The 24,947-nt window shown below is 42.5% G+C and overlaps 1 protein-coding gene across 5 annotated transcripts in view; it reads right to left on the minus strand.

Annotated features, from left to right (window-relative positions):
• Nucleotides 1-4,602: 4,602 nt before the first annotated feature.
• The window catches only part of NIN (ninein), a 56,975-nt gene continuing 36,630 nt past the window's right edge, over nt 4,603-24,947 (minus strand). The window contains exons 17-30 of one of the 5 annotated variants that reach the window (XM_068192055.1): nt 22,864-24,867; nt 21,558-21,683; nt 20,681-20,750; nt 19,765-19,980; nt 19,347-19,460; nt 18,008-18,130; nt 17,358-17,471; nt 16,212-16,358; nt 15,258-15,431; nt 14,525-14,674; nt 13,901-13,999; nt 10,962-11,132; nt 5,556-5,669; nt 4,603-4,897 (exon numbers count right to left, since the gene is read on the minus strand). In XM_068192055.1, the coding sequence (XP_068048156.1) occupies nt 4,688-4,897; nt 5,556-5,669; nt 10,962-11,132; nt 13,901-13,999; nt 14,525-14,674; nt 15,258-15,431; nt 16,212-16,358; nt 17,358-17,471; nt 18,008-18,130; nt 19,347-19,460; nt 19,765-19,980; nt 20,681-20,750; nt 21,558-21,683; nt 22,864-24,867 (3,832 nt within the window). In that variant the 3' untranslated portion in view covers nt 4,603-4,687. Of the gene's footprint in view, nt 4,898-5,555; nt 5,670-7,367; nt 7,885-10,961; nt 11,133-12,718; nt 12,780-13,900; nt 14,000-14,524; nt 14,675-15,257; nt 15,462-16,211; nt 16,359-17,357; nt 17,472-18,007; nt 18,131-19,346; nt 19,461-19,764; nt 19,981-20,680; nt 20,751-21,557; nt 21,684-22,863; nt 24,868-24,947 lie in introns of those variants that run through there. The other 4 variants (XM_068192057.1, XM_068192053.1, XM_068192054.1 and 1 more) reach the window with 4 other exon arrangements.

Raw genomic sequence — 24,947 nt, forward strand, 5'->3', positions numbered from 1 at the left:
CGGGGGTCGCCGAGGGGCCGCGGCGGGCGCGCGGGGCGTTGTGGGAAGGCGGCGGCCGCCGCCCTCCGGGACGGCCGCGGGGCAGCGCAGGGGAGGGGGCGCGGCCACAGCGCCCCCGCGCGGCGGGGAGGGCGCGGCCCCTCGCGGGGCGGCGGGAGCCCGCCGCGACAGAGAGGGCGGCGTGAGGGAAAAGCCCGGGATAACAGAAACCCCGCATTGCCAGAGCGACAGAACCCCCGCAGCGCGGAGGCTGGAAAAGCCCTCCGAGGTCAGCGAGTCCAAGCTGGGCCCGATGGCCCACCTTGTCCCCGGCCCCGAGCACGCAGGGCCACATCCAGGCCTTCCTTGGGCACCGCCAGGGATGGGCACGCCCTGGGCAGCACCTTCCGCTACCTGACGACCCTTTCTGTGGAGAAATGTTCTCTGATCTCCCATTTAAACCTCCCCGAGCACAGCCTGAGGCCGTTCCCTCTCCTCCTGTCCCTTGGGAGCACAGCCCAATTCCCAGCTAGCTGCCCTCTCCTGTCAGGAGCTATGCAGAGCCACAAGGTCCCCCCTGAGCCTCCTTTTCTCCAGGCTGAGCCCCTTCCCAGCTCCCTCAGCCTCTCCTGGGGCTCCATTCCCTTCCCAGCTCCCTCAGCCTCTCCTGGGGCTCCAGCCCCTTCCCAGCTCCCTCAGCCTCTCCTGGAGCTCCAGACCCAATTCCAGCTCCGTTCCCTTCCCTGGACACGCTCCAGCCCCTCAGTTTCGTGTCACGGGGACCGGACACAGCCAAGAACTGAACCTAAGCCAAGGTGTGTTCACTACCCGTCACTTTTATACACTTCAATTTCATACTTCTGTAATGCAAGAAACTACTTTTTCAGAGCTGTCAAACCATCCTTTTCATTACTGTGTATGCCTTTGATAAACTTGCAGATACTACTTAAGTGTTTACAACATGCGTGGGAAGAGAGGCGGTGGCTGCCCCTGGATCCCTGGAAGTGCCCCAGGCCAGGTTGGACAGGGCTTGGAGCAACCTGGGATAGAGGAAGGTGTCCCTGCCATGGCAGGGGTGGCACTGGATGGGCTTTAGGTCCCTTCCAACCCAAATTATTATTTTCATGTTGGATAAAAAACAAAAAGACACAAGTATGCATTGTACATTAATGTATTTTTTATGCTCATTATAAATAATGTGTCAGTTGCTTCCTCTCTCAGCTTTACATGATGTTCTAAGGACAATATATTACACCAGAACAAAACAATAGAAAAAAAAATATACATTTGTTTTCCTTTATACAGAAGTTGTTTGTCATGAAACAACACCGAACAGGAGATTGGACAGGTAAATGATGGAAAACCTGAGTGACAGGGATGGCATTCGCTGGAAGTAAACAAAAGGATTTTACTCTTGATCAATCCAGACTGTTCCCCCCTGCTGTACCTAACACATAACCTGGCTAAAATCAAATATGTTAAAATCCTGTTTCTTTCCTCGACCAGAATTCAAACAACTCAATTTTTCCTTGTATTTAAAGTACTACTTGGAGCATGTGCTACCATGTAGACTTTTAAATCATTCTAAATTGACAAGCAGCTCTTGAACTGCGTGCATTTTGTACACCTCTATTTAACTTGGGGTCTGTCCCCTTCCAAAACCCCCAACCTGAAATGTCTATGTGCCTTTATTTTCACAGTGATTCATAAAGTAAGAGCTGCAAACATTTAAAACACCTTCTGGTAGTGAAGTAGTTCATATCTGACATGGCAGGACCTGTTGTAGGAACAAGGCCTAAAAGTTCAGTGATTTTTGACTGCAACAATAACATTAAATACTTTGGTTTTTGCCTATTCTGCACAGGAGACACATTCATGCACAAAACACCCCTAATGCTTAATAAATTATGTGTTTCTTATGCTTATTTTCAGTAGCCTGGACTTTGTAAAACAGCTGCTTCTCTTCTGAGCTGACACAAAGAATTCAGGAGCAACGTGCCACCCGTCTGGAAGCAGCTCTGCCTTTCTCTGATCCCTCCTTTTGGGAAGGGACTGTCCTGAATTGTCCTGTGGCAACCGAGTCAGTGCAGCACAGGGAGGCAAAAGGCACTTCTGAGAATGAATCCACACAAATCTTCCAGTGAAGTTGGAGTTTTGCCTCAAAAGTATTTACCAACAGGACATTTTCCTCCTCCTCTCTCTTCTTCTTGGAGTTTAGTGAAAGAGAAGTACAGCAAGGTAGGATAGGGGAGAAAGGGAAAAGCCAAAAGTCCCTTTTCCCTATTTCTGCTTCTCCCTTTTTTAGTGCTGTGCTCCAGCAATGTCTGTGTTTGGTTTATAAAAGCCTGGTAACTACCAGGAGATTAAAGGAATTAGTTAAGTAGTCCAGCCTTTAAACTGAGCAACATGAAAGTAACTGCACAATAATTTAAGTGAAATATTCATTCCTTCCTTTTAGACTTTGGTCACGGACACAAGTAAATCAAGGTCAAGGTATGAAGTAGTCTTAAAATGTACTAGATATTTTTTTTTTTTTCCAAATACAGTTCTGAACCTCATTTCTTTTGTTTCCTGGAAATATTTTGAAACTTTGCTATTTTCCAGAGCATGGGTTTAGGGTGTGCTGAGTTCCCACTTTGCCAACACACAGCCCTGGGTACCCACACAGAGATTTATTATCATGTAACTCAGACCACTTGGTGATAAAAGTACCAAGAAATCACTACTTCAGCTTCTTAATCCCTCAGAATTCTATCAATTTAAGACATTTCCAGTTTGCGAAAATATTTTTGCAGCCTCTGAAAGATCTGTAAATCCTTGAATTTGGGATGACTTGGGGAAATCTCCACTCTATGCAATTAGAAGAGCACAGCAGTGAAATATTTTATCAGGACTCCAACATGATGTTCTCTCATGATTCTATTTCCATTTCCACTTTGCTGCCTGCACAAAGCAATGGAGGAGGAAAAGGAGGAGGAAAAGGAGGAGGAAAAGGTCACTTCCTGAGCCTAGTTCAGTCCACAAACCCTCCAAAATTGCTAAGTACCCCCAGTGACACAGGGAACATCCTCCCAGCCACATCAGTACACAGTAAAACTCATTTTCCAGAGGCTCCTGCGCAGCTTGCAGGCGTGTTACCCCAGTTTCTAGAGGACTTTTGGCTCCTGACAGAATGATCAGCTTGCCAGTGGTCTCTGAGACAAAACACCTCTTCCTCCCCCTCCCAGTCACTTGCATTTTAAGAGTTTCAGTTTCCAGTATTCCAGAGCAGCCCCTGTCCCCAGTTTGACCTGGAGTGTTTAATTGTGTCTGAGTGCTCTGGGGGAGGCAGGGCAGCTTAACACACACAACCTTGAGCAGGCAGGCTCTTACCCAGCTGCTTCTCTGGCAAACCCCTGTGTCTTGAAGGTGTTCCCAAAAATTTGCATTTCTCCCCTGATCCAAGAGGAGGTACCACCCTCATCCCAAACCTTGACGCTCCTCTGCGGCTTGGGTAAGGAGCACCAAGGACATACTCACCCAAACCCAATCTGGTTTATCCTGCTTTCCCTCAGGTGTGTTTATCTCCCTCTGCTGACCTGAATACCCACATTTATAGCTGAAGGAAGCTGATTTAGGCTGTTACTCCCTGAGTTCTTCATAGTGACACTGAATGTGTTTCTTCACAACTAACGACAGGCTTAGATTCTGCACTAGGATTACCACAAGAGATGAGACTTTTCCAAATGATTCCTCAGGTCGGAACAAGTACTGCATTCCTGGCAAAGCTCCGTGTTCACGAGGGTTCCGACAACAGGATCCCACTGACAAAATCATCCAAGTGCCCCTCTTCACTTCATTCTTCTGCCAGCTGTTTAATAAACACACTGCACTGCTTTACTGAATTCACAAATCACATAAACAGAACTCCCATCTTTGCTTCTGTTGAGCGACTCTTCCTCGGTTTAACTTATTTCCATATGCAAAACCAGTAAGGCCTCTACAGTTCAGAGTTATCTGGCAGCACAGCTTAAAAAAAAAAAAAAAGGAACTAATGGTCTTTATTTGCTAGTTGGGAAATTTCTTCAGATGAAATACCGTCACACTTAGTTGGAGGCAATAGTCTAGGTCTGTATTTTAAATAAACCTCTCTTTTTCTGAGCTCTGCAGAGAAACAGCCATGAAGAACAACCCAGAAGCCTAAGGAATAATTGCTTTAGAGAAACCAGAATCAGTTTACAGGACACAGCCCATAACCAGCAAAAGTCTTGCCTTCAATAACACTTTTGCTGACGGTGTTGAAGACTGACCCATCAGCGTTTCTAGGTTTGGAGCATGAAGTATTTTAGAAAGCTGAAAATATCGTAAAGTTTTCAGTTCAACAATCTGAGTTTACTTTAGGCCTTTGCTTCAATCTAGATGATCCAGTACAGGAAACTCAGAATTTGGATTTTAAATGAAAGCCAAGCCTAGTTAACCTAGACAAACTTAAGTTTGGGTTGTTTTTTTTACATAGTGATGATTATTTTTAGGGCAAAACTTAGCAGAAACCCAGTTTAGGAACCAACAGAATTCTCCTTTGGTAGTGTCCATTTTGGGAATCAGCTCTGTGCTCTCTGGGGAGGCATTTGTAACTAAAACTCATTCAGTAAGAAAAGGCAACACAGTGAGAAGCTGAAATATTCCCATTTCAGTAAAGTGCACGGGGCTGTGACACACAACAGCTTTGCTATGACCTGATCTCCGGTGCTGGGCTGAAGGAGGGGGAGGCCAAGTTCTTCACTATTCTGTTGAGGTTGGCAATTTTCTCTTCCAGTAAATAATTTTTCCTCTCGGCAGTTTTCTGCCTCTGCTCTGTCACCTCCAGAGCCTTCAGCAGCTGCGCGTTCTCCACGTAGAGATCCTTGACCATGGCATCTGCCTTGGTGTTCTTGGAAAGCTGGGTTGGGAATGGGACACAGGCACTCAGCAAATGGCAAATAAAAACTCCAAAGGGAGGTGGGGAAGTAGGTGAATGTGCTGATTATAACTCAAATATCAAAGTAAAACCCCACTCCTCTCATTAAAAACCCAGGGTCTTTCGAGATGCTGTGAAAGTTTTGAGACTGGAAAGGTTTCTTAAGGAGATGGGATAAGTAACAGAGGGTTTCAAATCTATTTTTTCAGGTGAATTCTCCTTTACAGCATTTATCCTCTAAAGATAAATTTAGTGCACAAGAGAAACCACAAGCCCAGAGACACTTCCAAAAACCCCAAAACTACATCAAACACAGGATGAATTTGGGGAAGGAGGCCTCAAAGAAATCAATATTTTCTCCTCAGGAAATTATTTTTTTCCTCCTTTTCTAAGCATCCTTTTCCAGTTAGCATCCTCAGCTGAAATCTGATTTTTGTTTCCTGATTTAGGAAACTAATGAGTAGTGGATTCAGCCCCCAGTTTGGACTTTTACGAAGTTTTGGGCAACTATGCTGTAGTTGAGCTCTGAAGCATTAAACAAAACCACTTTTCACTTTATTCTGAACAGCTTGGCAGCTTTTGCCCACTTAGGGGTTTACAGAAGGAATGGGGAAGGTTTGAGGAGTCCAAGAACACTTACTTGTTCTTTCAGCTGATTTACTTTATCTTGGAGAAGCCTCTTCACAAGCCTTAATTTCTGCTCCACATCCATCATCCGCTCTTCCATCATTTTTAGAAGCTGCTCATGACCCCCCTGGAAAGCAACATTTATGTGAAAAATCACTTAAAAATCAGTTCCCATTCACCAGTCTATTTTGTTTTTCCAGTTTATGCTCCAAAAATTGGTGGCCCTCCACACTTCAGTCTGGTTTAGAGGCAACTAAATTAATAAACCCTTCATAGAAGCAAAATATTATGGTAGCACTTAAAGGACACTTTCAGCATTGCACTGGTTTTCCAAGCAAGTTACTCTTGAAATTACCAAATCAAGGAAAAATTACGTAAAATTCTATGTTCTGTATTGTCTAGAAGTCAGAGCTGGATAATTTCCTTTTCTTGTTCTTTGGTACTGCCAAATTTCTCATGACTGTGGGAAACAAAATGCCAATGTAATGGCTTTAGAATAAAAATTAGATGATGTCATAAGGTCATGTTTGACAATGCAACTCTCCAATGCCAGAAACCCCTTGAAATGGAGTAATACCCAAAAGAAGTAGGATTCCAAACTTCATTTTTTACATCTTTTTAGATTAGTATTCATAACCCTAAACTGGTTTTTCTTCAGCAAGGTGGCAGTGTAACTAAAAGCATTATAATCCTGTGTCATGAGACCTTTACACCAAAATTTTCCCAAATAAATAAGAAACATCAGGAATTACAAAAGAACTCGTTTGGATTTAGGAACTTTAGACCCTGAGTGCAGGAAAATGGAGACTTTCTTTTAATGCTGGTTTGTTACTCAAATTCCAGGCAGTCATTTGAGGAGATAAAGTTTGAGAAAGCACCAACCCAAAATAAAACACCTTCAAACCCAAACCCATCCCACCTGTGGAGGAGGAGAAATGAAAATCTGCTTCAGGTAGGGAGTTCCTCATCTAAAACCCTACAAAATGATTCCCTTGGGGGGCTGATTTAAGCTCAAAATTTTATTTGCTGTAGCATCAGAAATTGAAATCTGTGTATGAGGTTATGCGATAATTCATTTTAATTAAAAAGCTTACATAAGAGTCACATGGAAAACAGTTTTACAGTGTGGGTGGAGTGGATGTTTTGCTGAATTAATGGAATTGCATTGGAATTCAAAACCCTGGAATTCACTATTCCACTTCCCATTGGTTGCAGGAGCCCTGAGTGAGTAATTATGTGGAAAAGAAGAATTGGAGAGGTCTCAATACCTGTGATCCCTGGGGTTTTTTTGCCTTAAATATTTTCACTTCACATTATTTCATGTTAAATGAGAGAAGTCAGCTCAGGCAGCAGCTTTAAGGTCATTAAAAATAGAAGAAAAAATATCTTTACAAGCAAACAGCTGAAATGGTTCATGGCTCCAACTAGAAAAATCATAGACCTTAAAGAGGTGTTTTGCTGAACTACTGAAGTATTAAAATCCTAATTTAATTAAACTAGGATTAAATAAATAAATTAAATCCTAATAAATTAATGAAATTTTATTATAATCCTAGTTTGAGACAAAATAAAAACTACAGAATTTTCTCCAATAAACAATAATTTTCCCTTTTTATTTTATGGCCACAGCAGTAGAAGATCCCTCATTTTCCTAAATTTTCAGGTACATCTGCTAAAGAAAAGCTGAGTTACTGTACTCTAGTACATCCCCACCACAAATATTTCCCAGAAGTCCTGATATAACAATGTTCATTATCAAGTATTTAGTCTAAAACTTGTTCATTCTTGAAGTGGAAATTATTGATTTCTATGAAGACAAGAGACATTATGCTTAAAAAAAGATTTTATTTTTCATTTACATCAAAAAAAAGAAGTCATCTTTCCCTGTTAAAAAGTTTATACATCTTATACAAAAATGCAGTATAAATACCCCAGGTTTTCTTCAAATCTCATATAAAATTAGTACCATTTGAGAAAAATAGGCTCTTTCCCATACTGAACAACTGCACATTTTAAATAACATAAATAAAACCCGTTTGTAACAAATTTTAAAAAGCTTCTGGAAGCTTCTGAGCTTTCACAAAATAGCTTCTAGACAAATAAATAAGAAAATAACACTGCAGAGACCTTTTTTTTTTTTTTGCTGTTTTTTTGGGACAAAAAGGGAAAAAAGTGGAAAACCAAAAGAATCTGATCCTCAAGTTTCTCAGCTTATGCCAGTTCTGTATTTTTGTGTGTTTATCATGGAAAAGGAATGGGATCAAAAGCAGCCAGAGGTGTCAGAGGTGCCCAATCCTCCGGTAGGAATCTGCATGCACTGCTCGCTGCTCCGGTTGCAAGGCCTAGGGAAAGAAGGGAAGTGGGAATACTTCACCCTGATATCCAGGTTCTTCTTCAAAACATGAACACTTCAAGCAAAAAAAAATAAAAATATCACCAATACAGGCAAAGCAAGCAACACAGGAGAAAAAAAATACACACACACGGAGAAAAAACATGCAGAGTATCTTATATTTTATAGCTGAAAATATTCATGGTAGCACTACACAGCTGGGAGATTGAGGGGGTATTTTCTACATCTAAGGACTCTCATCCATGATTTTTAAAAGATCAGTGGCAGTGATTAAGTTAGCAAAGATTTTTTAGAAGAAATCCTCCTCTCTCTCTCTAAAAATCTCACTCATAGCATAAAAATCTCAAATAATATCTATAAAACCTCACAGATTGCCAAGTACTTGGGAAAAATGTAGCCAAACATTATATATAAATATAACATACATATTTAAAGATATATAGATAAAATCTCACCGATTTGACAAGCATTTGGGAAAAATGTAGCCAAACATTATATATAAATATATATTTAGAGATATATACATATATAAAATCTCACAGATTTGGCAAGCATTTGGGAAAAATGTAGCCAAACATTATATATAAATATATATTTAGAGATATATACATATATAAAATCTCACAGATTTGGCAAGCATTTGGGAAAAAAGTAGCCAAACTGGCCCTCCTTTGAAAACTTTGCATGTCTATCTCAAACCTTGCTGTTTTCTTCCTCAGAGTGAACAAGCAGCTGGTCAGAGGTGATATGAAATTTGAAATAAAGAGCTGGACAAAGGGGGAACTGGGCAATTCAAATATTAATCAGTGCTAGGCAAACTTTGGGACATACTGGGTAATTAGCAAGCTCCCAAATTTAGTAATTGAGAAAGGGATATGAGGTAATCACAGCACTGGACACAGCAGAAACAGTCACTGGAAATTCAGAAGAGTCCAGACAGGTTAACACAGTACAAACAGCTCAGGAGTTTTAATTTAATTTAGTGAAATTTAAACATGTAACAGCAGCCTTTGGGTGAAAATAACTGACTGTAAAATGAATGAAAAACCACAGACAACCAGGATCAAAAAGCAATGAAAACTGCAAAGCAGGATAAACACAAACTAATTCCATTAAAAGAAAAAATAATGAGGATAACTTTGGATACCTCATCACACAGGATCTAAGAAAGCTGCAAAAAGCAGAGCAGCAGCAAAACCAAATGGTTCATTTTACACAGAAAGCATGGAGATAACCTGACCTTGTACTCACTGGTGAAAGGATGATGGAGAGGGATTAGGATGGAAGCTTTCAGGGTGCTAAAGGGGACATTAAAAGGGACATGAGCTCAACTAAATGTTAAACCCTAAAAATCAGGATGGCAAAGAAAAATCAACAGAGACTCAAGCAGGAGGTGCTTACAAAGTGGAGACAAACAAGTCTGGCTTTGTTTGTAACTGCAGGTTTTTAATAATGATTTAGAAAGTTAGGTAGTAAAAAGGGGTGTTATAAACCAGAATGTCCACTCATTTTAAGGAAAAAAATTAAAAGGATTAAGTGCATTAGTGCATTGACAGCAAATATCAGCACAGCTTCTCTAAGTATTTTTAAAGTCACAAAGCTTTTCCAGGAAAGGCAGGAGCAATTCATCTCTAGAACTGCAAGTTCCAGGATGTGACTCGTTTGCAGATTGTTCCAAAATTTAAATCACAAACTCATCACTCCTAATGCAGTCCCAGCACATTCATTCTGCCACAGCAGCAATATGGCTTTGATTGATTTTTAAATTGCACATTTTGCTCCCCATGGTACAGGACCAAGTACATCAGCCTGTGGTGATGCACTTCTGAAAAGGAACCTTACAATCAATTTATTTCTACTTAACCTGAAATTATTTGCCTTTTTTTTTTAATTTTTTAAGAAACATTTTGATTTTATGCCTTTCTTAAAGAAAAATTTACTCCAAGTTTGGGATACTTAAAAAACTGGTCACTGCCTATACTCTCTCCATAATACCTTTTTTCTGGAATACCTATTACCACATTCAGAGATTTTTGAGCTTCAAAGTCTTGGTCTTATTATTATTTTAAGGTATAATTTTAAAGTATAACTGCAATCTAAATTTAAAACATGAGAGGAGTGTTTTTTTTCTGCTACCAGATGAATAAATAGCTACTAGTATTTTATCTAATTTATTCATCTAATCTACGTAGAAATCTAAATAAATATCTCATCTAAAATAGATAAAATACTAAATATACATTTAGGTTATTTAGAGTTTTATCTTTTCTCATAAGGTAGAGTTGTAATATTATTTTAAGACCTTATTTGGCCTGAGCCAAAGCTTTAGAGATGTAGAGATCCAATTACTTTTTGAAGAAAAGGATCATTTGGCAATTTTTATATGGCAGATGCAAACCTTTCTCTTGCCTATAATTCAGTTTTAAAAGGTAAAAAATTAACACTACCAGTGACTCTGCCCAGTGTGGGCAGTGGATGAATTAACCTTCCTTGGAATTGGTTTTCCCTCAGAAATGCCAGTGTTGAAGTTTCTGTACAACAGTAACAGTGTCTTGCCTCACGGCCAAATCAGGAAGAAAAAGGGTTAGGAAAAACCTTAGAAAAGAGGATTAATTAGTGTTCTGCTCTGCTACAAGTGACACAACTCCATGTGACAGCAACAGCCCAAATTAGGACTTTATGTGATGGATGCCTGTGCAATATCTGGTGTGGTGTATTTTAAAAATCATAGTTCCAGACACGGTCAGGAGATAAAGAAACAAACAAAAAAAAAGCCTCTAAAAACACTCGCTGCACACGGAGCAGAAGGAGAAAAGCCAGTTAAATGTGGATGGGAGTGGTTTGATCTCAAAAAAATTAAGAGGACTTCAGAACAAAGCTCTGGCTCAGGCTAACCATACTAAACAGCATTTTTTGCACATATCCTTGCTGCCATGGAATTTAATTTTTGAACTGGCATAAACAGAGAATGGATCTCACCAGAATAAAAAAAAAACCCCAAAAACCTCAAGACAACTAAACCAAATACTTCAAAAAATCTTGACTCTCAAGGTGGGGGGACCTTACCTGCTGCATGTTTGTCCCCGAGGGTCTGCTCTCGAGCTCTTCCTGGAGGTGCTGACTCCTCCTCTCTGCCTGGAGCAGCTGCTGCTGGAGCTGCAGGAACTGTTCCCTGGGCACCGTGGCACAGCCTTGCTGCTGGGAGCTCTGGCTACGCATCCCCCCGGACTGGAGCATCTGGAAAACCCAAAATCCCAACCATCAGCACCCGCTCCCGCTGCCACGGCTGCTCCAGGAGCAGCTTGCTCTCAGATTTTGCGTGTGCGAGAGAAGCGAGCCTGGACTCGGTGACAGAAGGTGACAAAAAGATGGAATTTCACACAGAGGAAGCTGGGCTTTGATTCATCATTTCAGGCCTGAATTACAGAAGTCACTGAGTTTTTGATGAATTCCTATCAAAGTTTAGTTGGTGAGCTTTAAGTGGCAATAATTTCCCATTTCAAGGGGAAGGCTGAAGTTGTGCTGATTATTAGTTGTGCTGGTTATTTCTAGTCTTTAGGATGGAAAGGGAACATTTATCTCTGCTATTATGTTCAGAATTCAGTATATAACACCCTATAGGTATTTCCTAATGTTCAGTCCTAACCGTGGAGATATTAAGAGCTAAGAGAGTCATGTGAAATAATTTAGAATTTTTCCAGACTAAAGCAAAACCCAGGTAAGTAACTCACAGTTGGAAGAGTTAATTATACTAAAAAGGACCAGAGCTGGACAGTAAAAACCCTTAAGGTTCAGACAAACTCATTTGCAGCTGGCATGTGTGTAGCATTAATAATTTCTTTCCATAAAGGTCCCGTTGCCTTAAAACCATTACTCTGTTCCCTTAGGAAAAGGTGTATAAGATTATCTTGGTGATTTTCATTTCCCTTTCACAACTGATTTTAATTCCCTTTCGCAACTGGCAAAATGACCAGTTTGGATAATATTTCAGTTACTGAATTCATCTCTAACTGTAAATATTTTTCACAGTGGTGCAGCTCTTCTGGCCCTGTTACCATCCCTATCTCTGCTGGTCCAGGCAAACAGAAAACAGATTTATAAATACCTCAAAATAAAACTATTTGTACTTTTTAAAGCTATTTAGGGGTTCTCTTTGTCTGTAAAGGAGCCGTTCTTTTCCTGACAATATAAACAATGAAAATAATGAGCTTTTGGTGGAATTTCTTTCAGGGTTCCTGTCAAGTTGTAAAGCACACGAGTAACTAATGAGGAAACAGTCAATTAGTGTTAACAGCATCTTAAAAATAATTACTAATGAAACAACAATGAAAACAACATAGCTCTGCTGTATTCATCTGTGGAAGAAAATGGAACAACCATGAGCTTGCTAAACTATAAGGATGATGCCAAGTGGGATCAGAAATTAATTAATTTAAGGAAACATTGTTCAGTCTGGTGGAAAAGCATGCAGGCACCGGGGTAAATATGCAAACACCTTCAAGCCTCACAGGCAATGGGGTAGCAGGAAGCCACTTTTCATTCTCCCACTTCCAATTTTAATTCTTTTGGAAGCAATGGGGTGACTTCTGTCCATTTTCATGGCAACCCCTTAGGAACACGGAGCTCCTCGGGGTACAGAGCCACACTGCACAACACATTAACCACCAAGAACATGCTGCAGCTCTCCAAAATTGACATTGAAATGAATAGTGGCTTCTTTACTTAAGAGATGCATGGAATAAAAAGAAAAGAAATCCATTAAAAAAAAAATGAAGAAGTGTTTTCTCCATGCTACGGGGGTACATTAAAAGTGATTGCTCTACCTTCGCACACTATTTCAGAGAGAGAACTGCCCCCTTCTCTGCTAGTTCCAACCACTGAGTTCTAGCCAGGTTAGCCATGGACAAAAGGAGAACAGGCACAAAAGAGAGAGTTAGAAGTCACAAATCACTGAGTGAATGTTGTACACACCTGCTGGGAAAAGGTTTCCAGGAGGAACAAAATCCTGCGTGTTTGAAATACACATTTCAGGAGAAAAGGCAATCCCAGGCTGGGTGTTTATGGGTTTAAGTGTTTGGCATTTTCCCAAAGCTTAATTAAGACTATATAAATAAATTCACAGGGAATATAAACAGTCTTTTCATTAACTTGTCAAAATCTCATCTTTTCTAATTAGGTTTTTACAGTTTTATTACTGATTACGTAGGATTTTCAGCCTAATGGCTCCCATTTGATGAAAAACATGAAGCCATTTATAAAGTGTTACAGAAGCCTCATCTAAAAGATGCCCTGACTTATGGAACAAGTCAAAATTGTAGGATTTTAAAAATTATTATTATGTTTTAAACTCAAATCCAAGATATCAAATTTAGGCAAGACTACTGAGAGAGAGCTTGGAGGTGTGGGCTGACCTTACAGGACACACTAAACACAATTAAGTTGCCCATTCCTATAACCAAGGACTCCTGAATTTTGATATCCAGCATGATCCATCTCCAGCAGAACTTCTACAGTAGCTTTTGGAAGAATCTCCACTAAAGTTTTGACTTGTGTCTTTAAATTAACAGTAAGCTGTGTAAATTGATATTTTTTCATGATTTGGATAATACTAAGCTCAAATTCAGCAAATTATTCACAGAGGAAATAAGAACAGGTTTCCATTAATAGCAGCATCACACAAACATTAGATGGGAAATTTGAGGTGACATGTTTTAGGAAGGAAGAGGGAAGTGTCAGCCTTGCCTCAAGTACAGAAAGAAAATTCTTTGCTATTTGATTTTAATCTGAAGCCATATGTGAGTTATAACTAGGCAAAACATGCTTCAGAGAGCAGGATGTTTGTCACACAACTTGCTCATGAAAGATGAGGTTAAACATCAGGAGAGGTGAATTCCTCTAGTTTCAATTAGTTTTCTCTGTTGCTACACATCCGTAAGTTGTTTAAAATAAAGTAAATTCAATAAAATAGTGATGAAGGCCCTCAGTCAACGCTGATTGAAAAGTACCTCCATTAACTGATCATCCAGCTTGACTTGCTTTTTTCTCAGCCCTTCGTTTTCTGAGCTGGTTTCCAGTTCACGTTCAAGAGAATTCATCTGACTGATCTGTCAGAGACAAAAAGTTTCCTTAGAAAAGCAGCAATTTCTCATTTCATCTGTTTCCCCCCGTCATGAACCACTGAATACCAAGAAAACTCCAGTCTAAACACCAGGAGTATTTGGAAAAGTGCTTTGCTACAAGAGCTGTCTCACAGCAGAAGCACAGAGCCCTGTCAGCTCCTCCAGACACAGATTTGTGAGAGGCAAAGAGCACAAAATTCAGAGCAGAAGAAGAAAGTTATCTTAGCTGAGAGGCTGGTATAATTCTGTACCTTTCAAATCCAAGTAGCACTGAAAATTAGATCAATGACTGGTTTAATTTTTACAGCTGATAGGTGTAAATTAATGCATTGTCCACAGATTTGGGGGTTTTACTGGCAGAAGGTTTCTTTTGGTGAAGAATGGAGAATCAGGGGAGGGACTGATCATTGCCTGTCCATGTTCCACACATTTAAAATACAGCTTATCCCTTGAGCTTCTGAGAGATGGAAACTACTGCACTGATTTGTGTGTTTACCACCCAAAACTCACCTTCCTGTTTGCAGATGACAACTCCTTCTGAAGCTGTTCGCACTCTCTTTTCAAGCTCAGCTTCTCCTGCTCTATGGCTTTGACAATCCCTGCCTGGCTTTGGTGCTTTTGGTGCTTTAGGGAAAGGATTGTGGATTCCAGCTGTCGGATCTGAGGAGATCAGAGATGAAGAAATGGGAAAAGACGTGCCAGATAGTTCCACTTCATCTAAAATACCAGTTGATTTTGGAATCACAAAATCCCAGGAAGGTTTGGGTTGGAAAGGACCTTAAATCCCAACCCATCCCACCCCTGCCACAGGGAGGAACACCTCCCACTATCCCAGGCTGCTCCCAGTCCTGTCCAAGCTGGCCTTGGACATTTCCAGGGATCAAAGGGCAGCCACAGCTTCTCTGGGCAGCTCCGGGTTATTTTGGACATATTTGCTTTGATATCTTGGCCTTCTTTCCCTTTGTCCTCCCCATAATCCACTTATACTGCAAGCCAAGAAATTGCACAAGAACATTAGGAATATTAAGAATATTTTTGTTAACTTGAAGTTGGACTGAAATCTTGGACAAGGACTACCAGGATTGTCTTTTAAAGAAAAGAAATATCCTGAGAGTGTTGTGGAGTCTCATTCTCTGGAGATATTCAAAACCTGCTTGGATTGTGATCTATGCATTTGTGGTCTGAGTGACCTCCAGAGCTCCCAACCCAGCCCTGCTGTGATCTGCCAGCTTGCCCAGCTTACCTTTTCCCTGGAGTGAGCCAGGTCTGTTTTAGTGCTCTGCACTTCCCTCTGCAGCCTCTCGTTCTCCTGCCTGAGCAGCCTCTGCTCCTGCTCCTGCTCCAGCTCATCCCAGTGGATCGGCCCCCGCTGGTCCTGCAGCCCTGAGGGAGGCACAGCCACTTCCAGAACCCGGTTCTTAAGACAGACAGAATTGCAGGGTTAGGCCTTCAACAAAGAAGCAGACATTTGCTCTGTTCAGGTGGGTTTTAGGTGGATTTTCAGTAAGTGCAGGCTCCAAAGTTGCAGCATTCCCATCTCCCTCCCAGCCCACTCACTGTTTTCCCTTAAGAAATCCAATGTGCAAATCCCAAGTGCTTCCCTCTGCTAAAATTATGGATAATAGCTGTGTGCACAAGGAGTGCACAGAGTTCAGCAACACAAAAAAAGCCATTTATGCTCTCTTTAGAGCCAAACAGAACTCAGTATTATACATTATGCACTAATAGCTGTAATTTAGCTCCTGTTGTACAATTCTGAAACAGCCTCTTTTCCACATGGACATTAAATATTCCTTAATTACGCGGCAAACAAGTCAAATTAGTAACTGAATTCATAACAGCAATCCCAAGACTGCTGTCTACAACCTCCTTCAGTTACAAATCCTCATTAGCTGAGAGGTCAGTATAATTCTGTACCTTTCAAACCCAAGTTGCACTGAAAATTAGATCCTCTACCAATGACTGGTTTAATTTTTATAGTTGATAGGTGTAAATTAATGCATTGTCCACAGATTTGGGGGTTTTACTGGCAGAAGGTTTCTTTTAGGGAAGAATGGAGACTCAGGGGAGGGACTGATCATTGCCTGTCCACATTCAACACTTAAAATACAGTTTTTAAAAATCAGCTTAAAACCTGCACATTATATCCAATATACAATAATTACAGCTACCTCCTGAGATGCCTGAAGCCCTTTACCTTTTCACTGCTGCTCTGCAGCTGTTTGTGCAATGCCATCACTTCTTGTTGCAGACTTTCCTTTTCCTGCTGTGTCACCTGCAGGTCGGATTTCAGCCTGGACATTTGGAGGTTGGTGCTCTGCAGAGTTTCATTGAGGCTCTGAACCTGGAAGGAACAGGAGCACAGCTTGGCTTTTGCTGGATCAAGATTCCCTGGGTGGATCAGGTATCCACAGGGATATTACCCGATATATAATCAGGTATTTAGGATTTCTGATGGAAGGAGTGATGTTAAAACGTTGATTTCCTCCTTTGAAAATGTTAAATTGAGTTTATTGCTCTCTACAAGTCCCTGACAGGAAGGTGGAGCTGAAGGGGGTCGGGCTCTGCTCCCAGGGAACAAGGGACAGGATGAGGAAACAGCCTCAAGGTGTGTCAGAGGTTGAGATTGGCTATTAGGGAAATTTTCCTCATGGAAAGGGTTTTTGAGCGTTGGCACAGCTGCCCAGGGCAGTGGTGCAGTCCCCATCCCTGAAGGGATTTAAAAGCTGGGTGGATGTGGCACTTGGGGACATGGGGCAGTGGTGGCCTGGGCAGCGCTGGGGGAATGGTTGGACTCAATCTTACAGGGATTATCTATCCTTAAAACTCTATAATTCCAAAAGATTTTCCAATTTTCTGTTCCAAGCTTGCAGCCACCCACTTTGAATAGAGCCACAATGCTGCATTCACCAGAAAGATCTCCCAGCCCTGAGCATTTACTGTGATATCCTGGAAAGAAGCTTTCCCTTGAATTGTTTATTCTTCCTGGCAGGAATTCTTCCTACTCCAGGAATGCTCAGCCAAGCAGGGAAGCACTTGATCCCATCCCTGCCTGGGGAAGGATGAGCCTGCACCAGGACAGAGGAGCAACATCAGAGTCTGCAGCATTTTAGGAACCACCAGGCAGAGGGAATTGGCAAAAGTCACTTGGCTGTAGAGAGGAAAACCCCTCATTGTGTGTTACAAGTTTCCTTTTGTCCTTTAAGAGCCTCACTTTGAAAGCCCCTCAAGCAGCCATTCTCAGCTGCATGGCACCAGGAGGGGGCTTTCATGAGAAAAAGCACGACAGGAGATGATCAAAATGCTTTTATCCAGGGTTAGAGCATAAATTAGTGTTTCATACCTTGTCCTGGGAGAGGCTGAGCTGTGCTTTCAGTGCCTGACTCTGCTGCTCCCAGGATTTCTGCTCCTGCTTCAAGCTGCCAATTGCACTCTCCAGGCAGCTGACTTGAGCTACCTGCAATGAGATTACATCAGGAATCCTCACTCAGGAATGTGTTTTTGACTCAATTTGACTTCATGGGCTACCCGAGAGGGAGTTAAAGCTAAGAAAGGAAGGGAGGAAAATGCAGGAAAGTAAAAAGCCCCTCAGTTCCTTAAATTTCCACACAATGGGATTATTATTTACAGTGTGCAGACTGCTCTGCTCGAGTTCAGAGTTACAGTAGGTTAGAGATGCAATAAAAGTCCAAGAACACTGTCTTCCTTGTCCTGCTGCAGTATTTATATCCAGGCCTCTCTTCCTTGCAATGTTTGGAATTTTCTACATAACCAAATTAAAGTAAAGCTGTGCTCCAGAATTTAAACTTTCCTCTCTAAGACCAGCTAGGGAAAAAAAAAAAAAATCCAAGCAGTGGCAATTAAGCCTTTATTTGGCTTGAGGGTGAGGGAAAAAACATCCAGAGAAGTTTTACAGGTTATGGTGATACAGATACAGGAATTTTAACAGCTCTTTACAGCACATAGTGATGTGGATTTGCAGTCCTTTCTTACCTTATCAATGCATCTGGTCAGTTCCTCACTCAGGGCTTCTTTCTCTTCCTGCAGCTTTTCATTTTTAGTGATTAAACTTGAAACTTCATGTTGAAGGTCATCGAGATCTGGACATCTGGGCAGCTGTGGGAATCAAACCCCTAACAGTTGCATTTTTATGCTGTCACAGAATTTGGCATGAAAATCCGGGGATGCCCAAATGGTTGGGGTTGGAAGGGACCTTTAAAGGTCGTCAAATTCCAGTCCCTCTGGGATAAACAGGGACACATCTTCCACTATCCCAGGCTGCTCCAAGGTGTCCTTGGACACTCCCAGGGATCCAGGAGCCTGTGCCAGGGCCTCCCCACCCTCACAGGGAAGGATTTTCCCATAATATCCCACAGAAATCACCGTGTGTTAAAACACACCGAGGGAAAACCACTGCACTGCTGACTTCCAATCCTTTTCCCAACTGCCTCAGTGCCTTATCACTGCCTTTCCTCATTCCATCTCCTGTAATTACACTCCAGCCACAATCCACCCCTTTCTGAATAGGCCTCAGCTGCTTTTGCTTTTTAACACCATTATCTACCCTGAGCACTGGGTGCCTCAGCTGAGTGTTTTACACTGTGCAGAAAATGACTTTGTGGAGCCCTAATCAGGGAACTGACTCATTTGAAGCCTTCATTATCTGTCTTTATTAGCATGTATTTACAGCCAATTGAACTGTGCTTGTACAGGAGATAACTGAGCTCTCTAGGAAATTATCCTCAGACCTTGTGAGACTCCCATATCTCCAGATGGGTTTAGCAACAGGAATTCCCCCTGACAGGACATGCTGCAAGAGCTCATTCCTTAAATGGAGCTAAAATGGGTTATCTGCAGTTAAGCAGGGAAATGTTCTCCTGTGGATCCCGTTTGCCCTGTCTATTCCTTAATTTAAGCTTTAAATCTTTATCTTGACCAAAGCTTCTCTTTGTAGATCCTCTACTCCCAAAAATCTTTTGACAAAGTCCAAGTGAACCCAACCTTATTTGAAGAATTGTGTGTTGCACCTGGAAACTGTTTGAAGAGGAGTTACATTCCCTTACTTTTATGGCCTTTCTTTAAAGAAATCGACTATTTCCACCTCTTAATTTTCATCCATTAGGAGATAGTGAAAAATTATTATACTCAAATAGAATCCCAGAAGGGTTTGGGCTGGAAGGGACCTTTAAAGGTCATCAAGTTCCAATCTTTCTGGAATAAGCAGGGACACTTTCCACTCTCCCAGGATGCCCCAAGCCCCACCCAACCGGCCCTTGGACACTTCCAGGGATCCAGGGATAGCCACAGCTCCTCTGGCAATAGGATGCCATACCTGTTTTGTCTTCTCCAGCTCCTGCTTGAGGATGTGGTTCTCCTGCTCCAGTAGATGAGATTGAACCTTCATTTTTGACAAATCCATCTCCAAAGACGACACCATATTTGATGACTGCAAAAAATAAAAGGCTCAGATTTCAATTTAGGAGAGTCACAGAGCAAAGTTTAAGCAGAGGATGCTGCAGCCCCTGGATAGAACTGATATGGCACTGGATGAACAGCAGCCATGCTGGGAAGTGCAGGGAAATATTTGGCATCACTAAGCTGTGTTTTCAAGACAAACCTGCACATTTTTCCCTCCTGGCTTTTGGTTGCTGCTGTGTTTAAGTCAGCACTTAGCAAAGCTCAGCTTTGAAACCCACAGGGATGCCAAATCCGAAGTGCCTGAAGTCCAACTGTCCTACCAAATCCTGTACCTCGATTTTGGCGTTTTCCAGTTCCTCTTTCAGCAGCAGCCTCTCCTTTTCCCATTCTTCCAGGGTACACTTCCCCTCTTCCCTTTCCTTTTGCTTGAGCACCCTTGCCAGCTGTTGATTGAGATCCTGCACATCTGCTTGGTTTTTGGAGTTCCTCTGGCTGAGTTCTGTATTTTCCGAGTCCAGCTGTTGGTTCCTGGTCTTCAGATCAGCCACCTGAATGGGGAGATCAGTGATTTTACACCAGGAATCAGATTTTGGATATTTCCTTTCTATTAAGGTCTGACAAGTCTCACTCTGACAAGTGACTCCAAACAAATAATTTGTCATAATTGGCCTTAATTAAAGACCACTCATATCAGTCACCCAACACAGCACACTGCCATGCTGGTGAGGATTTTGAGGGTTATCCTAGCAGATTATTCTGAGCAAGTATTTTCCTAAGCAATACCAAGATGGCATGGATGTAAAAGGTAATTAATCCTTTTATTTCACCCATTATAACAAGCCACCCCTAAAATAAAAGTAGCAGCCACATGGATACAACTGGCAGAACTCCTAGACCAAGCCAGCTAGGAAATGAGTAGAGGTTGAATCACAATCTCTATTTCCCATGGGCTACGCAGAGAATTGCAAAAAAACTACAAAACAAAAGATTTAAACTTGGTATTTCTGTGAAAAGCTTTCCAAGTTGACTGTGGAAAGTGCTCTCAAGCCTGTAAGCCAGACAATTACAGCTTTTGTCTTATAAGCAGGTCAAGCAAGCCTGAAATGAATCCCAAGGAGGCAATAAAACAGTCATGGGAACATTTAAGTTTATAAAATGCTCTTTGCTGCTGTCTTTGTGACTATCCAAGGAACAGCTTTGATGCAGTGATGGTTTCTACAGAGAAGGTTCTGGGCTCAGGCCACACACCTGCTTTTTCAGGTTGTCCACCATCTTCTGCACAGCCACTTTCTCCTTTCTCACAGCCTCTATCTTCTGCCTATGGAAAAATGAAAGCTTATTAGCACTAAAATCGATTATCAATATACACAACTGCAAGAATGCACAGGAGGACATCACCTCAAGCTGTGCCAGGGGAAGTTTAGAATGGGTATTAGGAAGGGTTTCTTCACTGCCCAGGGCAGTGGTGGAATTCCCATCCCTGGAAGGATTTAAAATCCATGTGGATGTGGCACTTGGGGACACGGCTCAGTGGTGGCCTTGGCAGTGCTGGGTTAATGGTCTTTTCCAACCTTAATGATTCCGAAAATGAGCAGTTTCTTTAAACACTACCAGAAATGGTAATTGTGGATGTTTTTTTATTTATTGCTCAGCATCCCTGTTCTGCATCAACTTGGCAAGTGCTCAGCCTCTCAAGGTGCCCCAAGTGGGTCTTTCCTAGAGGGGAAGAATAATCCCAGGATCATGGGTGGTTCTGCACTTGCCAAAGACCCAAGCACTGGAATAATCTGTCAGATAAGCCTCTCCCTGCCTTTGCTGAAGCACAAATAATTGCATCGGGTTAGCTCCCAAGTCAGTCCTGTGTGTGTTACTGGGTCACCTCAATGCCTACAGCTAAACCCCTGCCTGGCTCTGGGGACGGGCAGGACAAGCCGGGGCAGGGAAAAGGATGAGGAATAACCTGTCAACCTGCTGGATTTCCAACAGCACCATGAAATAACCCCATTTTGGATCTGTACAGCACCTAACACGCAAAGGAGCTTGGAGTGAAGGGATGAACCCGTTGTGGCTGAGCCACACAACAGCCTGAAGGCATCACAGGGTGCATGCCCCATGGAATTCTCACCTCATTTCTTCCCTGGATCCATTCAGCTCCCTGAGTTTCAGGCTGGAAGCACTCCCTTCCTCATTTAATAAAGTCACTTCGTTTTTCAGGACGGCGTTTTCCTCGCGGAGCTTCTCGGCCTCACACCTGTGGCAGAGACAGGAGACAAGTGAGAACAGTTCCTGTAGGACACCTGGAGAGGGAAAAGTCCCACAAGTCAGAGCTACCTGTAATGCTTCAAAAACAAAGCTGCAATTGCCTTGTTTTATGTACAAATGGTGTATTTATATTTCACATGAATTCAGCAGGAGCGCTCCCCAGTTTGTTCAAAAAAACCCAAAATTTTACAACAAACTTAAAAAAAAAAAACCCGGGCTTTCGAGGCATGTTTTTGAGCAGCTCAAGTGAATTGAAACCTAAAGTTTCACACTAATACTCTACATATTTTTCAGTTCTTAAGCTACAAATAACAACTGAACAACACAATATGCAGGTTGCCAGGAGAGTGAGCTGTTTCCCCAACTGGAATTAAGAATTCTGGGAACAGCACAGTTGGAAAGTGTCTTTTCTGTCCTCAGGAGACTGCACAGAAATAACTTAGTCATGGTGGGACACCTGAAAGAACAATTTCCTGCAGGAAGCTGGTGCTGACCAGTAATTAAACCACTTGTAACCACTTAATCCATATAACAAAAGAAATCCTTGCTGGAACACAGCAGTTAAAAAAAGAAGGTAAAACCTATGATGAGTATAATATAATGAATATATGTTTTATAACTGTATTTACCATACCCCACTCCTGAGGGGTTCCTAAGTGGCAAAAAGAGTCCCTATAATTCTCTAATATTAACTTAAATACTGAGAAAAATAGAAGCACTTTCAGCATTTCAAATTACCATAATTCCACAGCATTCACTGAAATACTGAGGAAAAACAGGAGCAATTTTAGCCTTGTGAGCAACATTCAGCTCTAGAAGGGAACAAACTGAGTGAAGTGAGTATTAGTAAAAGCTACAAAGCACTCTGCAAGTGTTACCATGGATTTTGGACATGGAAATACAATGGGTTTGTGCTGGAGGACCAGCTACACACGGTGACGGTGACATCCACAGACAGGACAGCTGGCAGGTGCTCCTGCTTAGGTGGCGGGCACAGAGAGGAGTAAGTCACACACAGTTATTTATTCCAGTGGTCTTTATCCACGATTAGAGGAGTTAGGAGTCCACGGCACTGTTTGCTACTCAGAGTTAAATCAGAGTTAAACTAGGGTGGTTAAAGGAGCAGCCAAGGCAGCGCTGGGTTAGTGGCTAACGTCGCGTTACGTTACCTCAGCAGGTCAACCTTCTGCTGCAGCTCAGTGCACGTGCTCTGCAAGCCCTGGGTCACTGCCTTCCTCTCCTCTGGGTGACCCAGAGCTTTCTCCTTCACCTGGGGCTTGGGCTCCCTCATTCCTGCTTTTCCCACTTGTGTCGTGGCGCTGTCGCTTTGGGGATTCTTGTCCTGCTGGCCTGTGAATGCCGGGGGATGTTCTTCCAGCTTCCCACCTCTCGTGTCACTGAGCACATCTGCATTTCCCTGGGCATCTTCCAATTCTTTAACATCTTCCAATTCTTTAACATCTTCCAATTCTTTAACTTCCACAAGGAATTTGGTGTTTTCCTCTTCAAACTTTACGCTTTTCACCTCGCTTTCTTCTTGTTCACAACGAAGCCTTCTCAGCTTACACAGGTTGTCTTCCAGCACTCTATTTTGTTCAATTAACCGCATCACTTCAGCTTTCAGATCCTCGTTTTCTACCTGAATTTCCTCTTGTAGTGACAGAAATTCAGCCTGTGCCATGGATCTGTCTTCCAGCTCTTCCATCCTTTTCCAAAGCTGAGCTATTATGCTCTTCAGGTCACCGTTTGCTGCCCCAGGAGTGTGATCCAGCATGAGAGAGTCTTCGCTCAGTTCTTCAGCCCGCTCCAGCTCCACCTGCATCTTCAAAGCATCAGAAACAAACCCTTTATTTTTGGGAGCTATTCTGTGATTCAGCAGATGAACCTTCTGCTGTTTGACATCGTTGTGCAGCGCTTTTGGCCTGGGAACTTTCTCTAGCTCTCTCTTTTTTGGCAGCAGAGGCACCCAAGAAAGGTTCTTGTCACAATCCTGGTTGCCATCAGCATCCAGAGCTGCTTGACTTCCCTGGATCCAACACCCCTGTGCCTCAGGGTGGCCATCAGCTCTGGCTTCCACACATCCCTCCTCCAAATCCCAATCTGTCTCTGACATTTCTTCCAGGTCTGTAGTACCAGCCTCCAGAGGTGGAAGGACACTGAAATCTGCTCCCACAGCTACATCTTGACAATCGCTGGGCAGCCCTTCAAAACTGGGATCTATTTCCTCTGGTTCTGAGCCAGACTGGGAGCAGCTGGGACTGGGAGGTTGCAGCTCCTGCTCTGCTGCTTCCAGCCGGTGCTGCAGCCTCAGGATCTGGGCAGCCATCCTGACATTCTCCTTCACTGCCTGCTCGTGCACCTTCTGCAGATTTTGGAGAACATCCCCACCATCTCCCAGAGGAGCTGCACCAGGAAAAGCAGCGATTTGGCTCTTGGCTTTTGCATACTCACTCTCCAGAACCCTGTAATGGCTCTGCAGGGCAGAAAAACTCCGTGTTTCCCACTGCAATTTCTGTATTTTCCCTCGGAGGTCTGAAACTTCCAAACCCATCTCAGCCTTTTCTGTCTCTGCTCTTTCACAAATGTCTCTGTTTAAACTCTCCAAAGCAAGAAGTTTGGAATTGAGCTCTTCTTTCTCTCTCTTATACTCACTGTCCAGTCTCTCCAGCTTTTCCCTAACCAGTTTCCCATTTTGCTCCACTGTGGATATATGTTCATCTTTCTCCTTTAGCTCTTTTTCATGGTCATTTTGGAGTTGGCTTATTTTCTCCTTCATCTTTTCCTCTTGCTCCTGGGCAGCATTCCTCAGCTCTCGCAGCTCCTTCTCCAGCTGCTCCCTCTCACACACCAGCTTGTTCACTTCTTCCTTGAAGTTCTTCTCCAGGAGATCCTTCTCCTGGGTCAGGGCAGAACAAACAGCCTTCTCACTTGCCAAGCTTTCCTTCAGCTGCTCATGGGCTTCGGCGACCTCCTGAGCAATTTCATCCCTTTCAAACTCCCACTGGGATTTCTCCTCTCTTTGCTGCTCAGCAAGTTCCTGCAGCTCTCGCTGGTAACGTCCTTCCAGACTCTGAAGGGTTTCTTCATATTTATTCACAAGTGTTTGTGTGTCCACAGAAAACTGAGTTTGTGCATGAGATGCTCTTCTGTTATAGTCACTTGCCATTTTTTTCCTAGACATGGTTAACATAAGATATTACTAAACTACCTCAGAGATTAAAGTGGCTTTTTAGGCTGAATAAAACAAGTTGGA

This window comes from Anomalospiza imberbis, chromosome 6 (genome assembly GCF_031753505.1).
Source record: "Anomalospiza imberbis isolate Cuckoo-Finch-1a 21T00152 chromosome 6, ASM3175350v1, whole genome shotgun sequence".
In the NCBI taxonomy this organism is placed as follows: domain Eukaryota; kingdom Metazoa; phylum Chordata; class Aves; order Passeriformes; family Viduidae; genus Anomalospiza; species Anomalospiza imberbis.